This window comes from Aedes albopictus, chromosome 2 (genome assembly GCF_035046485.1).
Source record: "Aedes albopictus strain Foshan chromosome 2, AalbF5, whole genome shotgun sequence".
Classification (NCBI taxonomy): domain Eukaryota; kingdom Metazoa; phylum Arthropoda; class Insecta; order Diptera; family Culicidae; genus Aedes; species Aedes albopictus.
The window spans coordinates 359466839-359485823 of NC_085137.1; the positions used below are offsets into that span (position 1 = coordinate 359466839).

An 18985-nucleotide genomic window follows, 5' to 3' on the forward strand; every position below is an offset into this window, starting at 1 on the left:
GGGTCAACAAAGTCGATTTTTTGGAACAAAGCTTTTTCGATTCCTTTTGCCATCCAAAACAACTGTGCAAAATTTGGGAGCGATTGGTTGCGTCCCCGTATTCCGCATTGCGATTGAAATTTTTAAGGAATTTAGTATGAGAAAACGTGCGTTTTCGCATTTTTCTCCTAAATTAAAATTTTTGGTCTAAAGCGATCTAACTAAAGACGTTGAAGTATTGCCTAGGATATGCCGGAAAACTTTGCCGAAGACCGCAAAGTGATCCGACACTTTTTTTTCCTTTTTTTTCAAATCTGACTATACATGTCAATGCTTGCTACTCCGTGATTGATCTGAGCTGGTTCCAATTGCACTGGGATCCAAATGAATAAGGGCAGGGACACTCCACTTATTATCAAAGTGCAACTTTAAGCAGCTCATACATTTTGGATCAATAACGGCGCCGGCCACGTCCTTATAGTCAGTTGGGAAGGGAAAGGAATGTTAGAGTGTGCTGGTTGTTGCTACTAAAGACCGAGATCACCTCTGCATCCCGCAAAGTGATCCGACACTTGTGAAAAAAGTTATAACGTACAGATTGCCCGGTGGTGTTTAACATTTAACATGTAAAGGAATAAAATCAATAATAAAATCTTAATTTTTGGCCTAAAATTACCAAGCGAATAAGCATGGAACATTTCCTGAAGGAGTATTTGAAGGACTTTCTGAATCCTTGAAGGACTTCTTGAAGCAATTTTTGGAGGACTTTTTGGAAAAGTACTTATAGAAATTCTACGAGGAATTGCTGTAGGAGCCTCTGGAGGAGCTCCAGAGGAAATCTCTGCATGGACTCTTAGAGAAATACCTGCATGTTTGCCTGTAAGATCATCCCTAGGAATTCAAGTAGGAAGCGTAGAGGAAATTCTAGGAGAGATCCCTGGAGGAACTCTAAGCGTAATTCCTAGAAAAACTAACAGAGAATACTGTTGAAAAATCCAGAAGCAATCCCTGAAAATAATCCACGGCCTTGCATAATGATGCTAAATAAAAACTGATATTGTGACTAATGATTAGGTTGTGTTTCTTGCAATTAGGCCATCCCGACAATCGTCATGTAGCAATTTTTACCCACGACGGAATTCCTTGAAGACAGTAATCAAAACGATACAGTTCCAATTTCATCGTTTTTTTTCTTGTCGTTACTTTTCCTTCACGTCGTCGTCGTCGTCGTCATCGTCATATTTCATAGTCTCGTAATTTATCATTATTTCTGTAGGACGACACCACTCCGGGTTCCCGTGTCTGCGTCGTTTGTTGAATCCCTTGGGGGATGATGACGCTGCAGCCAAGACGGCAGGCAGTAAACAACCCTTTACCGTACTTTGAAATTTGCATATAACCGATCAACGTAGGAAGAAGCAGTAGCAACGGCAGATGCCCTAAAACAAACATTTCTTTTCCTTTGACAAGATATGTATTTACGATGGGACGCACTCTGAAGGATGCTGACTGGCTCGAGTTGATGATCTTGATCTGCTCTTTTGCGCGAACATGGGACGACGACGGCAACGGGAGTGCGAGCGCAATTGTCTGGAACTTCCACACACCCCAGAGGAAGTTAGGGGTCCTATGAGTTTTTTTATATGCTGATTTGCGATGCTCATCAACGCTCTCTTTTCGTGAGTATCTTTTTTCACAAAAGGAAGAGCGACATGCAAATCGGGGTAGGACGATTCCCCGGAACCCCGAAAGGGAGTAATTATTCATTTTCACAATGAAAATATTTAAATTCTACACCATTCAATCGATGATGGGTTGATTGTTTGTTTGTTTGATTTTTCGGGGGGAACTGCGAGGAAGCAGAGCCGAGCGCACACATCTTTGCATCAGATTCATGCATGTACCGAGGAGAGTGTTTGCTTTCTCTTAGCTATTCATAGGAATGTCTGTTTGGAAGCGCCGCCGGAGGCGTTACTGACAGCGTCTCCTGCGCGCGGGATTCACTGGGGAACAATTCCCAGTGCCGCGCTACCACGCCGAACTTCGAAAGTAACAGACACGAAATGCACCTCTCGGAGACCCGGAGAACCGTGCGTTGCGTGCCATTTCGAAGACGGTTGATCCACTCAGCCCATAGAATACACAGCATGTGGTTTTGTCGACTTTTGATGCAATTGGACTTAACGCTGTCCAAATCTGGCACTGTCGACTTACTCGTTCACTCAAACTTCGAGGTCCTGTCGATATTTTATCCTTCTGTTCTTTGGTCCTGTCGACTTTCAATCCTGTTGACTTTTGATCCTGTAGACTTTGGGTTTTACCGACCGTTGCAACGCGTTGGTCCCGTTGAGCTTTGATTCTCTAGATAATAGGTCCTGTCGACTTTGGCTTTGTTATTATTTGTTTCTATCGACCTTTTGTCATGTCGACTTGTTGTCAAATCGCCCTTTGGCCTTATCATCTTTGAATATAGTCGACCGTAGGTCTTATCATCTCTTCGAATTGTCGACCATTTTAATCCTGTCGACATCGGGCTTTGTCGACATTTGGTCATGTCGATCATTGGTTACCCTGCAATCCTGCCAAGTCTTATCGACATTTTGTCTTGTCGTCCTTTGGCCTTGCCCACCACACAATTTCTTCGATGTCTAGCTCTGTTAACGATTGGTACCGACAATCTTTGGTTTTTTCGACTTTTGGTTCTATCGACTTCTGGTCACGTCGATCTTTAGTTCTGTCGATCTACGGTTCTGCTAATAATCAGATCCATGGTTGGTAGGGCAAAACCAAATGGTCCAGGTAATCCTTGGTTCCACCATCCTTTGGTTCTGTCGACATTCGGTGAACCTTATGTCGTCTATTTGTCTCTGAAAAACCTTTCCACCACATTTACCCCAATGGAAGCGCTTCACGCATGCGGTGGCGTGTCGCGTTCGCCCAAGCAACCCCAACAGCCAGCAAGCATCGTTGAACCGTTGATATTTATTAATTGCCATGCGAAGCCACAAACGGTCAGCTTGTACTTGCAAAAGTTTAGCTAATAAAACATAAAAATATTAAAAGAGAAACATTTTTCAAAACTGCCCATGGGAGAAATGTCAGAGCCCGGGCGGTGCGGTGTCCGAGTCAGGACGGACCCGGTCCGGCAGCTGAGCTGTGGCGAGGTGAGTCGCGCGTTCCGTCTCGTCTCGTCCCATGTGTAGGAAGAAACGTCGACTGACCACGCACGCGTCGGATGCTGAGACGACGAAGGACAGAGGAGAAGCGACGGCGAGAAAAACGCTCAGAGACACACAAACGACAGCCAGCAAGCACATACAAGAAAGGAAGGAAAGCTATCTTCTAACTGTAAACGTAGAAAACATAGTGCAATTTTAATTAAGATTTATATCTCAAAATACCTTGTTTGTAATGTATCTATATCTTTTAACTATTAGTCAGTTTACTTATTTATAATAATTATTTTCTCTCGTTTCCCTCGTTGCTTCGCGTGGTGTCTCTTCACCATGTGGAGGCCGTTTGTGTTGTTGGATTGTTTGTCCGACTGTGGTGTGGCGTGAGATGTGGACACATCGGCTGGACTGCGTCGCCGGGGATGTAGCAAGGATGGGTTGGATTTTGATTAGTTGACTTGATTGTTATCATCTAATTGTGGAAACGACCGACTGATAGGCAGAATTTATCCCTCTAAAATTGGCTTTTCGGTCCGGAAAATTATGAGCGGGGTGATTCTATTACATCCGACGTTTCGGCCCTTGGTTTGGGCCTTCTTCAGGGAGGCTATAGACCTCCCCGTCTAGACGCCATGTTAGTGTTCGGCGCAGTGGTAAATCTAAGTTTAGATAACTACACCCTCACCATCTACCCACAAATAGCCAACACAAGACTAAATCTGCCAAATCCGACAACGCTACGCCAAGCAACCGGCGACATACAAGTAGCGGTACCCCTATAACCTCCCTGAAGAAGGCCCAAACCAAGGGCCGAAACGTCGGATGTAATAGAATCACCCCGCTCATAATTTTCCGGACCGAAAAGCCAATTTTAGAGGGATAAATTGTTATCATCACCACATGATATGAAATCTGATTTTGAAGAATATATGTTCAAGAACAGTCAATTTTTTAAAAAAATCGACAATCAAATGACAATCATATGATAATCAAATGACAATCTTTGTCATTTATGATGTGGAAATCAATGTCATTTATGATATGACAATCATGATTGATATGACCATGACAATCAGATGACAATCAAATGACAATTGAATGACAAACAAATGCCAATCAAATGATAATCAGATAAAGATCAAATGATAATCAAATGACAAACAAATGACAATCGAATGACAATCAAATGACAAACAAATAACAATCAAATGACAATCAAATGACAATCAAACGGCAATGAAATGACAATAAAAAGACAATGAAATGACAATGAAATGACAATGAAATGGCATCGAAATGACAATGAAATGGCATCGAAATGACAATGAAATGGCAACCAAATGACAATGAAATGATATTCAAACGGCAATCAAATGACAATCATGGGTGGAATGGTTCATAAATATTTAGATGTCTTAAGGAATACTCGGGCATATTCTTGACACCTCTCCCAACCCCCTCTCTCAGTGTTCTTACGCTAATGGTTGACATCGTACTCCATCTCTGAGCAACGTCGTCGTCGCGCGTCGAGTGATACTGTTCACCACTCTGTTCGTTGGCGTTTTTGTACAAGAGTCTTTGACTTCTATCACACGCTGGCTGCTGGCTGACTGCGCAAAGTACGCGGCGGCGGCCTCCGCTTGTACCTACAAACCACCCAGACGAATGGACTCTCTTCAGTGTTTTTTTTCGTCCGCGTATTTTGACGCTCGTTGACTTCCCCTTGTCCCCCACCCCAACCGACCCCAACAGACCCCAAGAGAAATGCCCGCGCAGCGCAGGTTGTTAACCGACTGACTGCTCAAGCGCGCACACGGAGCGCGAAATATCGCCAAGATCGCTGATTATATCGCCCCTTCCCGCTGCGACCGCCCGCGCCACCCCACTGTCACTCATCGAACATCTCCGGCCTCGGCCTGGCCCCGACTGCCGACTGCCGTTGACTGCCCCGGAGGTGGTAATTTTCCCCTCTTTCCTTTTGGTGGTCGTCGTCGGTTACGGACACTTGCGCGCCAAAGCGACCGTGTAAAACGCGATTTTCCGGCGCACTGCACTCGTACCCCACCTCTTCCACACACGCGCCACACGATGTACTGCTGCAGTTGCTCCACTGACTGACTTCAGTTCCTTCTCGGATGCAGCATGCAGCATCCATCGACCGTTAAACGCACACGGCGCGGCAGTGGGATGGGATGCATCAGCCTTGGTAAGGCCGCTCTCGTCGGTCGGTTGCTGTAGTCATCGCGTTTGCGCCAGCTGTGATGTCGAAGATTATAAAATAATTAATCTTTAAGTAAATATTTAAATTAGATTGAACCGGGTGGAAGAATTCCATTCAAGATGTGTGTAGTCAATAACAACGATGACGACGACGACGACGCGGCAACCAGAGCGCGATCGGCAATGTCTTTTTTTCGTGCTGAAGTTAATTTGTCATCTCCGGTGCTTCCTTGAAGGCTCTCAGAACATACCAAACCTAGGACACGCACTCGATCTGAGAGCGCGGTGTGTATGTCAAGCGCCCATGAGTTAGCTCTTTTTATCAGATTCGATCAATCATCGGCAGCGACGACAGGGCTCGACTACGAAGGAAAGGGTCCGGCAGTCGTTTCCGAGGGTTGTAGCAGAGCCGTCATACTGCGTGTTCTTTAGAGAAACCCTTCGAGGTTATTGAGGAATGATTGAGCACTGAAAAATTTAGCATTCAGTGAAACGTTGTGTTCCAATTCCATGCCAATTCCATTCCGATTCCATTCCGAGTCCATTCCGATTCCATTCCGATTTAATTCCAGCACCATTCCGATTCCATTCCAATTCCATTCCGATTCCATTCCGATTCAAATCCGATTCCATTCCGATTTCATTCCAATTCCATTCCGATTCCATTCCGATTCCATTCCTATTCCATTCCGATTCCATTTCGATTACATTCCGATTCTATTGTGATTTCATTCCGATTCCATTCCGATTCAAATCCGATTCCATTCCGATTCCATTACGATTTCATTCCGATTCCATTCCGATTCCATTCCAATTACATTCCAATTGCATTCCGATTCCATTCCGATGCCATTCAGATTCCATTCCGATTCCATTCCGATTCAATTCCGATTCCATTCCGATTTATTTCCGACTTCATTCCGATTCCATTCCGATTTCATTCCGATGCCATTCCGATTCCATTCTGATTCCATTCCGATTCCATTCCGATTCTATTCCGATTCCATTCCGATTCCATTCCGATTCCATTCCGATTCCATTGCGATGCCATTCCGATTCCATTCCGATTCCATTCCGATTCCATTCCGATTCCATTCCAATTCCATTCGGATTCTATTCCGATTCCATTCCGATTCCATACCGATTTCATTCCGATTCCATGCCGATTCCATTCCGATTCCATTCCGATTCCATTCCGATTCCATTCCGATTCCATGCCGATTCCATGCCGATTCCATGCCGATTCCATCCCGATTCTATTCCGATTCATTCCGATTCCATTCCGATTCCATTCCGATTCCATTCCAATTCTATTCAGATTCCATTTCGCTTCCATTCCGATTCCATTCCTATTCCATTCCAAGTTCATTCCAATTACATTCCGATTCCATTCCGATTCCATTCCGATTGCATTCCGATTCCATCCCGATTCCATTCCGATTCCATTCCGATTCCAATCCGATTCCATTCCGATTCCAATTCCCTTCCAATGCCATTCCAATTAAATTATAAAATGGCATTTAATGACATTGAAATGACAATAAAACAACAATCGAAGGACAATAAAACGACAATCGAATGACAATAGAATAATAATCGAATGAAAATCGAATGACTACGAATGACAATCGAATGGCAATCGAATGACCATCGAATGACACTCGAATGACATTCGAATGACAATCGAATGACAATCAAACGACAATCAAATGACAATGAAATGATCATGCCATTATCTGGAATAAAATTCAATGAAATGACAATGAAAAGACCAGGGGGAGCAACACTTGTTTGCCAAGCCAAAAAACCTCGAAAAAAGCTCAAAAAGTTGCTAAAACCCGTAAAAGTTTTGCGGGTTTTTCCGGTTTTTTCCGACTTTTTTCGGCATTTTTTGGGGTTTTTTGGCTTGGCAAAACTAGTGTCGCTCCCCCCGGAAATGGCAATGAAATGACAATCAAATGCCAATGAAATGACCTTGGTATGATAATGAAATTCAATGAAATGACTATGAAATGATGTTATGATATGAATAAAGTATGAAAATGGTTTAATAATCAATTTATTATCAATCGACATTTAAATGACAAAGAAATGACAAGGGAATGACCGTAATTTGAAAATGATATGACTATTTGAAATGAAATAAATGAAATTACAATCAAATGACAATAAAACGGCAACAAAATGATAATGAAATGACAATGGATGACAATCGAATGACAATCCAATGGCAATCAAATGACAATTAAATGACAATCAAATGATAATTCTATTTAAATCCAATCAAATGATAATAAAATCACAATAAAATGACAGTTGAATGACAATCGAATAACAATCGAGTGACATTCTAATGACAATCGGATGACAATAGAAGGACAATCAAATAAAAACCTAATGACAATCGAATGACAATCAAATGACAATCAAATGCCAATCACATGGCAAACAAATACCAATGAAATGACCATGGCATGATTTGAATATAATATGAAAATGGTTTGACAATCTATTAATAATCAAACGACATTCAACCAAATGACAATGTTATTGACCATGATTTGATAATAAAATGGCAATGAAATGACAATCAAATGACAATCAAATGACAATAAAATGACAATGAAATGATAATGAAATGACAATGAAATGACTATGAAATGACAATGAAATGACAATGAAATGACAATGAATTGACAATGAAAAGTCAATGAAATCAAAATGAATCACAATGGAATGATAATGAAATGACAATCAAACAACAATGAGATGGCAATAAATTGACAATGAAATGACAATAAATTGACAATGAAATGACAATAAATTGACAATGAAAGACAATGAAATGACAATGAAATGACAATGAAATGACAATGAAATGACAATGAAATGGCTATGAAATTACAATGAAATGACTATGAAAATACAATAAAATGACAATGAAATTGCAATGAAATGACAATCAAAAGATAATCGAATGACAATGCAACAACAATCAAATGACAAAGAAATTATAATGAAATGACAATGATATGGTAGTGACATGTCAATCAAATGGCAATTAATTGACAATGAAATGACATTTTCATGACATAAAAGTGGCAATCAAATGACTGTAAATTGATAATGAGATGAGAGTGAAATGACAATAAAATTTCATTAAATTCATAACGAAATGACAGTGAAAATGACAATGATAGTGACATTCAAATGATATTGCAATGATAATGGAATGACCAAACATGATTGTGACATTGCAGTGAAATTAGAATGAGGTCAAGAAAAACGATTGCTTAGCTATCAAACTACAAAAGTTCTATAAGTTTCTCACACGTCCCCACTATGACCACCATGAAGCGTTTTCAATTATTCCCATACGGCGAGTAGGTGCCATAATATTATCAGGTTTATAGAACCATTTCCTTCTCCGTCAATTTCTCCCACGCCCACCATTCCCGATCGTTTTCTCCAAAGCCATGCTCTTCTGGATATTCATTCATTATTAAAATGTTTCAATTATCTTGAACCACGACCATGCGACTTCGCTGCTCTTCCTCCGCAGTTGGTGGTGCACTTAATTACTACAAGTTGTTATCTTCCACAGTCAGTCAGCCGGGCATGGGACTGACTGAAGCGTGGCTTCCTTTAGCCAGAACCCTTTCATGCGGCGGCGTTCGATGTTAATTCTGTACCGAACAACTTCTTCGTTCGTTTCGTAGGTACTTGTACCCTGATGATGATAAGCGAAATTATTAGTTCGTGACGTAGCCATAATTGATTACAACGATGAAGTACACACACACATCCTCAAAGAAGAAAACTAATTTGAAAATGTTTGTTTCCCCCCTGTTTCCCATTTCAGAGCGTCATCATGCTAATGTTCCGCGAGGAGAAGAGCCCTGAGGACGAAATCAAAGCGTGGCACTTTTGGCACAGTCGGCAGCACTCGGTCAAACAGCGGATATTGGACGCCGGTAAGTATCTTAAGTTCTCTAGGGTCACTGGCCTAATCGTGTGGAATAGTCCGAGTTGCATATATGCAAACCAGTTGTCTGGCATTATTTAGCTATTGATGAGGAACCAGTTTGGTTTGAAAGAATCGGCATACAGATGGGATAAATCATGTTTTCTCATGCGGTGCATGTGTATCATAAATGTGACTCGACGGAGATCCTAATGAAACATGAGGAGTGGAACATTCTAAAGCTGGTAGATGTTGATTCTAGCGCCATTCCAAAGATATATTATTTGAATTTTGAATTCTGATTTTTGAATCAGTTGGCATAATTGTAAAAAGTGTATGATAATGTATGATAAAACAAGTTAAAACAATATCATAACAATATTATGTATTGTTTGTGCAGTTTCTCTAAAAATATTTTTTTATGGTTACGATACGGTAAATAGTAAAAAATATAAATTTACGATATCTCGTATGGTTGATAACCATATGTTGTATTGTTTTCTTATTGTTTTTTTTTTGTGTAGTAGCCCCATTTAAATATACTGTATTGTTACAATACAATGAATTGTCATTTCAAATTACTTATAAATTGTTTCCCTTACAACTGTGTTGTTCAAAATTTACAAAACTGTCAAAAAACTAACTGATCTATTGAGAATTTTGAAATATCTGAACTGAGGCTGAATTTCGATAGTTCCATTCCCCTTGTCTGGCCGCCGCCACCCCCCTTGGGGTCCCAAATGCACCCAAGTCAAATCGATTGAGAGACAACAATTATTTAATTATTTTTATCGCTTATGGCACACAATAACCGGGCGAGGATTTATGGTAAATGTGATTGTTTGCGAACGGGTTTCCATTTCGCCCGGCCAAGTCGATGACAATCGCACCAGCAGGTGGGGCGTCCCGTCGTAGCGGTGGCATATCCTCCTGGCGGGAGGCAGTAATTGCACGGACCTCAGTCGGTCCCTCATGCTGAGGATGTTTCCGAGCGCGACCGGATGGGATGCGGTGAAAATTCATTAGAATTAAGAAGGGACCGTGCGGCGTGCGGCGCGCGCGCCCGTCAGCTGCAAATGACCAACCATAACGATTAAACGTAATTTTATCATCTTCTTGCAATCTAAGGCATTACGTCTGGAGGTACTTGTGTAGAGGGTCATTCCGCGATGCCCTGCCGCGTGGCTTATTAGTACTAACGTTCGAAGAAATTATCATCAAATGTACGGTTATGTTCCAAGTGCGCTCATGAGCCGTAGAATGTTCTGGATTTTCCAACAAATTACTTCGAACATTAGTTATCCCCAATTCAACGGTAAACTACATTAACAACACAGGATATCACTCTCTGACTATAACATATACCGGTAAACAATAATTCTTTGTGTCATATACATTGATTCAGACACGTTCAAAATTTAAACCATTCACTTAATTGTCTGGGTATTGTGAAATAATCTTTCCGTTTATAAAAACTTAAAAAAAACCATCCAGGGAACAATATTTTATCGTTATTATAAGTACACATTAGACAATAAAGATGAGGCATCACACATTTATATGCGTTTCACTAATATTATGGTTACCATATACTGTATGATAAGTTTATGGTTTAAACAATATTTTATACGTTTCTGCTTGTTGCATTCAACGATCAAACATCAGTAGAATGGCAGATTGGCAGGCTGATGTGAACACACCTATCTTCGAAATGGGTGACAATTTACTGAATAATAACTTATCAGTACGAACCATACCTCGAATTGTAACATTCCAATCGGGCCTTCTCTTTGAAAGTACACAACAGAGTTAAGGTTAGGTATTATTTTCTTTCTTCCTTTTGACTCAAAACGACTTTTCATCATCTAACACGTATGACCAAATGAATGATAACTATATACTGTATGATTAGTTTATGGTTTTTCATAATTATAATGTTTAAACTTGTTGCATAAAATTATAGATCATCAGTACAATGATTATTGAAATAAAAAATAGTGGCAGATGTGATGGCAACTATCTTTGCATTTTTACCATTCACTGAATAATAGCTTCACAGTACAAAGCATATCTCTATGATCAGCACAAAACTCATCACCTCACTTACACCAAACGAGCAAAACCCCCTCATTGGGAGCTAATTAATCACACAGCCACTTACACAACCGCACGTTGTGGCACACGCCTTCCCTGCGAGCTTTTGCTTCCAATAGGAATCCGCTCCGAAAACGCCCTCGTACAAACCAACCAGCAATTATCCTTCATTTTTATTTTTTTGTCGAACATGGCGCGAATCTACTGATGCCCCAGCATCAGCATCATTCCGATATGTGCTTGTGTGAGCAAAAATGGTAAAACAAAGTAAGTACCTACATAATTAATGAATCGGCTCCGTCCACCCGTGCCTCCCCGACCGCTTCTGTTGTGCGAGCGAGGTGTACTCTGCTCTAGCTCTAGCTTTAGCGTTCATAATTGCTACATTGTAAAAGAAAAAAATGGTGCTGCTGAAGTGAGGGAAACTACGGCTACCGAGTGGCACTCGGTCCATGCCGCGGTGTCAGGTGCCTGTAATGTGTCAAATGGAGACACTTGGATGTTTTATGAAATAAATTTTAATTTTTGACCTGAAGATAGCAATTCCATGGAATTGTTGTTGTCATTCCAAGCTTCTATTTCAATCCAATCAAAATTGAAACTATCGTTTCTGTTTTTCTTTTCGATTTAGCATTACTGTTGCTACTTTGATTGCCATTTCGATTGCTATTCCAATTGCTATAGCAATCGCCATTTAGTTTTCGAAATTTTGAATTTTTTTTTCATTTTTATTTTTTTATTTCCTATTTTTTTATTTTTTTAAATTTTGATTTTTTTTATATGTATTTTTATTTTTAAATTATTTTCTTCATATATCTACTGCTACATTCATTGTGAATTCAAAAGCTATAACATTGTCGTTTCAAATTACATTAAAAAATACATATTGAAATGTAAAAAAAGGAAATAAAAATTATTAACAAATACAAAATCTAGAAAGAAAATAAATAAAAAATGAACACGAAAAAATACCTCAAAAATCAGATTGATTCCTGGCGGTACAGTTACAGATGGTGTTGCCTACATCAATCAAACTTATAAGAACTTCCCACCTAACTTCTCATCAGATTCCCTCCCGTTTCCGATAAGCCATTTGTCCGAAAAGTGTGCGACGGCAGTCGCATGCCGCCACACCGTGCCGTCCGCCATAGAAGCCACTCAAGAAACAATAAGATAACATTATAAGTACCCACTCGACAAGTGTTGTCCGTTCACCGAGTTCCTCAATCCGTCAAGGTGGAAAAAAATAAAAAAAAAACTCGGAATCAACCACTAGAGAAGTAAAGAAAAGGAAAAAAAACCTACTTTGCATATTTCTACACGTGCTACTCTGGAAGTATTTACTCAGTGGCGGTGGCGGCGACGGCGGCAGTGGCGATCCATTAAGTAAACATTCATTATAACTTACGAACATTTCGAAGAATTCAACTGTGGAAGCCACCTGTCCACGGAAAGAGATCCCGTGTTTTCTAGGACGCTTTTAGCGTACGTGGTCAACTCCGCAATTAAGTCATTAATTTTAAATTAGTAAACTGCGTTGCTTCGGGAATCATTCTACGCCTTGTGCGGGCAATGTGATTCTGGTGATAATCTTAATAACGTGATATGTTTTTTTTCTTTTTTTTTTCTCTTTAGATACGAAAAATTCCGTAGGTCTAGTCGGATGCATCGAGGAAGTGTCACACAATGCCATCGCCGTTTATTGGAACCCGCTGGAAAGTTCCGCCAAGGTAAGTTATTTCTCAGATGACCTCCACCTACAGGTGAGCTCCGAGCTCTTTTCCAGTGAATGTCGTTCGAATGAATTCAGCAAATGACCTTTATCAGTGTTTGATAGAAATTCAAGGGCTTTTTGAAATCTATGGCCATCTGTTGCCAGTAATCTCATGCAGATTGCATAAAGTTTTAAATTTAAAAAACGCTTAAAATATGAAAGATTTTTTTGTAAACGGTCTGAAAATATCATTGTTTTGTGTTTTATTTTTTTTTATTATTACCCTGCACTTAACATTTGCAAAAGAAACATAAATATGAACTTCTCGAGAAAAAAGGAACTTCTTGAGAAACTGGAACTTATGTATTCAATCCTTCTGAACATTTTTTTTCTTTTATTTTTTTTTTTTTGAATTGCTAATTGTCTTTCACTGTTGCAAAATTATGCCCAAGTAACACACATGTTATATAATAGTTACGACAGCGCAAGTTTTGGTTGTATAGAAGTTTAATTTACGTTATTTCAACACAATGTTAGAATTACGTAAAATAAACTTCTATACAACCAAAACTTGCGCTGTCGTAACTCTATTATAACATGTGTGTTGCTTGGGTGTACCGAGACAAACAGAAAACTACAAAATAAAAATGTAGTCATTTTAAACTTTTTGATACATACTGAGATTTTCCAAAAAAAAACTATACTCTTTTTTTTGTTTTTTTTTTTTAAGGTAGGGAATCGCGCCACTTGGGCGGTGGCTTCTATTTTCGTCTGTTTTCCACTATAACTCAGTCAAATTTGAACCAATTGACACTATTTTTTGAATGCAGTGAGATAGGTATAGTATCTACCCGTGTACAACATTTCAAGTCAATTGGTTCAAAATTGACTGAGTTATAGTGGAAAACAGACGAATATAGAAGCCACCGCCCAGGTAGCGCGATACCCTAACTAATAGCACCTCACTTTTGTTTCACTTGAAAAACTAAAAAAAATGTAAAAGGAATAGCAAAGCAAGGAAAGCAAAGCAAAGATAACCGTACACATCGTAGTTGCTACTCCGTGATTGACCAGAACAATCGAAGTTGCGCAGAGAGCCAATGAATGTGAAAGCTTGGGACTAGCTAACCATTCTCAATGTGCACAATTCGAGAGTTCAGCTATTTAAAGTCAATAACGGCGCTGGCCACGTCCTTACGGTCATCAGGAAAGGGAAGGAATGTTAGTTCGACAACCGTTGCTACTAGAAACCGTGGAATCCACAGCATCCCCACAGTTGTCACGGGAAGGAATGGTGGTTAGTAGGGTAGGGTAAGGTGTGGATCTAGGAGCCACCTCTGTAAGGTGATATGATCCACTAGTTATATGGAAATACACGTCGCGGTCTTCATCACGATTATGATTTATTTGATCACGATGACCACTGATCCCGGATTTCGTGCTCGCGTTTCCATCGCCCTACCGTGGAAACCGACTGACCAACGAATATTGTAGCGCGATTCTGAACCCGGATTTTTCACTCGCACCCCCATCACTCTTACCTGAAAATTGTCTGCCATTCGAAAATTCTCAAGCTAATCTGATTCCGCATTCCACACTCGCGCTTGCATGGCTCTACCGAGAAAACTGACTGACCAACGAATATTGTAGCGCGATTCTGATCTAAAAAAAATGTAAAAGGAATAGTTTGAAAAAACAAAAAACGTTTTTGATTTTAAAGACATTCTCTATTTTTTTTTTTGCTCGTTGTTTTGCTAGCAGCACTTCAATTTTGCATACTGAAGAACACTCAACGTTTTTGTCATTGTTTTGTTATATCTGATCAACTCCATTTTTTATTCTATGAGGAAAATTTCACACAAAATTTTTGAATCCTGCAGTCAACTGACGATAAATCTCACAGAAAAATTCTAAAGTTTTAAACCTTTCATATGTTGGCGATAAGCGACCTAACATTCCGCAGATTTTCCGTATCATGTGCAGAGCTATATGAAGCAAATCTCGACTTCAAGAAGTAGAAACATTCCACTCGCCAAAGAATTGAAACCAAACCGGCGATAATGTTCTGATAAATCATACCAGTAAAAGTAATAATATTATTTCATTTTAATATTTATGGATACTAACTCGATTCTCGCCGCGGCTAGTGAGTATGCTTTTCTCGCATACAGTGCGTTTGGCGCTGTGGATACACTCCACTGCACTGGATGCATGCTTCAAGTAGGTAGGTAGTTGAGTAGGAAGATGGTAACGGATTTCTTCGTTACATCGAGAAAAAGAGAGAGAGGCTCATTTGTTCGGTGGATTTATCGATCGGGACGGCCAGCTCGAGCCGGACGATTTACGGCTGCGCATAATGACCATTTACCATTTCTGCAGCTAATTAAAACATACGGGCTACTTGTATGTAAAATATCGTTATCTCCGGTCGTGATTATACGCGGAAAATTCATCGATCGATGAACTGCGCACACGGATTTCAATTACACCGAGAACCTCATCATAAATCTCCGTCTGTCTCATCTAGTTGGCTGTCAAATTTCCCAGCACGGGGTAGATGAGATTCCTTCTCTAGACCCGAGTCTACCGAACTCTTACCAACCTATCTGCTGGTGAGTGCGAGTCCGTGCTCGGCGAGGTCAACAGTGACCTATGGGAAATTGATTTTAATTGGAATTTTGATCATTTTTCATACTCTCTCGCCCGGACGTTCGTTCCTTACCACCTTGCAAATAGATTTACCCGCCAACCGGTCCAATTGAAAAAAGGCGAATGTCTAAACGATTATTCAGAGACTATTTTTCAACATAACGGTTTGATACATTTGCACTTATGTATGGATATTTTCTGCAGGGTAGAGAATGGAGCATGTTTTTTTGAATTTTGAAAGTCTTTGCCATACTGAACAACTTTTTCGAAGATACCATCTCTCTAAATTATCAGGACTTTGACATATGTGAATAATTTAAAATTAAACTAATATGCTCACTAGAACCGCCTAGCAGTAGGATTTCGATCCCAATCGCCAATCATCCGTAAGTAATTGTCATACTGAACAACTTTGCCGAAGACGCCATTCTTCTAAATTATCAGGATTCTGAGATAGTTACTACACTACAAAAAAATTGCAAACGCGCTAGCGCCGCCTAGCGGCAGAATTTCGAACTCACCGACCCAACATCTTTTAGTCCTTGTCCCTCTGAACAACTTTGCCGAATACGCCATCGTTCTAACTTATCAGTTTTCTGAGATATTGAATTTCTAAAATTTGCATGCTCAGTTACGCCGCCCAGCGGCAGAATGTCAAATCAAACCCCAACTAACCAGTAAGCATTTAAAATAGCACTCCTTCAGCATTATAGTTGCCTTTACGACAAGGCGTTTAGTGCTAATTAACCGTATATACGCCTTTAGTGCTACTCCACAGCAGGTTTTGGCAAAATAACGGGCTGTCTAAGTGCTACCCTTCAGGAACGTCGTGACAAAATGTCAAAGAAGCGTAACGCCAGTACCGCCTCATTGAACAAAACAAAACAAAAATAGATTTACGTCTGCTTCTCGGTCTCTCAGCCCGCTTCTCCACTTCCTCATCCTTTCACACTCCAGCTGGTGGTACTTTTTGCTTGTTTTAGTAGTGATTTGGGTTCGAACTTAGGATCTGAAGATACTGAAATATATTTACTTCTCAATCTGCTGCTACTGCTCCACGATGCTACAGCTGTGCCGATGACGTGCATGGAATTTATCCCCAATATAAAGAATGCTTGGGAAACAGCTCCAGTTCGAACACCAAAAACTTGTTTTCAAAAAGTTATTCCGTTGTGCATTTTCATTTTTTTTTTCGATCTGTAGCATATGATTTTCTCTTCCTCGTTCGAATAATCTTATGATCCGCCCGCATAGTTCCTGTAAAAGAGAGACAACATGTGCTGTGAAATGCATAACATATCTCCCATCCTCTTTGCTCTTAGCATTTAAAGAGCAGTTGGGAAGCATTCTGATTGCTTCCGAACGAAAACTCCTCAAGCAGTTGAAATGCTAATTTACAGCTTAAAGCTTTTGAACAGCAAAGCTTATGCTATTTCAAGGCAGTTATGCATTCGAACTGCTTATGTAGGGCAGCAAGCATCTGAAATGCATAATACGGGCTGCTGTACGGCTTATTTAAATGCTTAGTGGTTACCTGGGACGGCTCAACAACTCTGTAAGTCTTTGTTATAATGACGAACTTTACACTACTGTAGACGTTCAACTGGTGAAATCGGTCTAACAGATTCTAATTGAAAGCCCCTAAACTGTTGCAATAAGGTTATCGATGGGGTGACAGATAAAAGTGTAAATACAACTTAACAAAGTGTCGTCGTGGCTTAACAAATTCCTCGTCAGTTGAAATCAGCTGATCAGATGAAATCAGCTGATCGTATCTAAATATCTCATGGATAGCCTTATTCTGCCGTTAATCAGTTAGGGTAATTGTTCCCATCGTTGTGGTAGTACCTATTGTTGCGGTAATGGCAATTGAGCACTTTTTCGACTGAAATGTTACCAAAATGTATTTTTAATAGATGTATGGTGCTTAAATTATGAGATTGCACCATTTGTTTGCTTAAGATTTGCCCAAAAACCTATTTTTAAAAAATATTTTCCTAAATGTGTTTGCTGCTGTGTTTCTATTGTTGCGGTAGTGTTCCTAATGTTGCGGTATCCCATATGATTTCAATGGGATACCGCAACAATAGGAACAAAATACCGCAACATTAGGAACACAATGTTCTTTCAGATAAAAACGAATAAAATGCTCATAACAACATCAAAGTGGCAATATTTCGTTATTTTCCCGTAGATTAAGGATGGATTTTATTATTTTCAATTCAATCCATGTAAAAAGTTTGCTTGGGGCCATACAATTGTGGTTTAAACATGAACCCAGCGCTTAACTCCTCCATGATCGGATCAATTACCCTAGTCTTACGTCAAAATAATGAACCTAAAGAGACAAAATGAACTATTGGATGAATTTACAACGACTGACAGCAACTGCCAGCAAAATTGGTGGTCAAAATCCGTCGCAGTTTTCGAACCATTTCGAACATCAATTGCATTCACTTAACTGATAAGTAAAAAAAAAGAATTATTGACATCTGATGAACGGGGTGACAGTTGAACATAAAGGAATTTGTTCAGCATTGATGACACTTGACGAAATTTTGCAAAGTTTCACTTACACTTTAAGCTGACAATCCTGTCGCGACTCGCGATAAAACGCCATGTTTAGCCTTATTGTCATGAAACTGTTTTAGGCGTAACGCTTCTAAGAATGATTCTTGACATTATAGGGCGCTGCATGAAATTATCTTCTTCTCTTTCACTCTTACAGAAATTTTGTAAACAACAAGGCCAAGAAACGTCAAAATTCTATACAAAATCAAAACAATGCAGTGCCCTATACTATAATCCGTGCCGGTTACAATCAACCCCCTCGTAACTTGACTGATGAGCTCAGTTTCGCGTACCTACTTGCAAATCGCAGATGTCGCTACTGTTCGTAAACAACGGGTCCATCCTTCACTGACGCAACCATTTTTGTCCATGCGAAAACATCTTTTTGTTTCATGGTGAGTGGAAGCCAACAAGAGGCAAGCGTTTCGTATCAAAAGGACGTATTCAACAAAAGCGCAAAAACTAATGTTCATTAAATTGAAATCATTTTGATTTTTCTTTTTGTTGTTATAAAAATGTAATAAAAGCACATGTTTAAACGGTCTTGCATATTAATTAGTGACTGCGCATGCTAGAACAAACCGAAGATCAAACTCGAAAAAAAAATCTGCAAATGATTAT

The 18985-nt window shown here is 39.8% G+C and overlaps 1 protein-coding gene across 10 annotated transcripts in view; it reads left to right on the top strand.

Moving 5' to 3' along the window:
• LOC109406167 (protein grainyhead) overlaps window positions 1–18985 on the top strand; it is an 827965-nt gene that overhangs the window by 689256 nt on the left and 119724 nt on the right. For all 10 annotated transcript variants that reach the window (XM_062852842.1, XM_062852845.1, XM_062852841.1 and 7 more), the window contains 2 exons: window positions 9235–9346; window positions 13066–13160. In XM_062852842.1, coding sequence (XP_062708826.1) covers window positions 9235–9346; window positions 13066–13160 — 207 coding nt within the window. The remainder of the gene's footprint in view (window positions 1–9234; window positions 9347–13065; window positions 13161–18985) is intronic.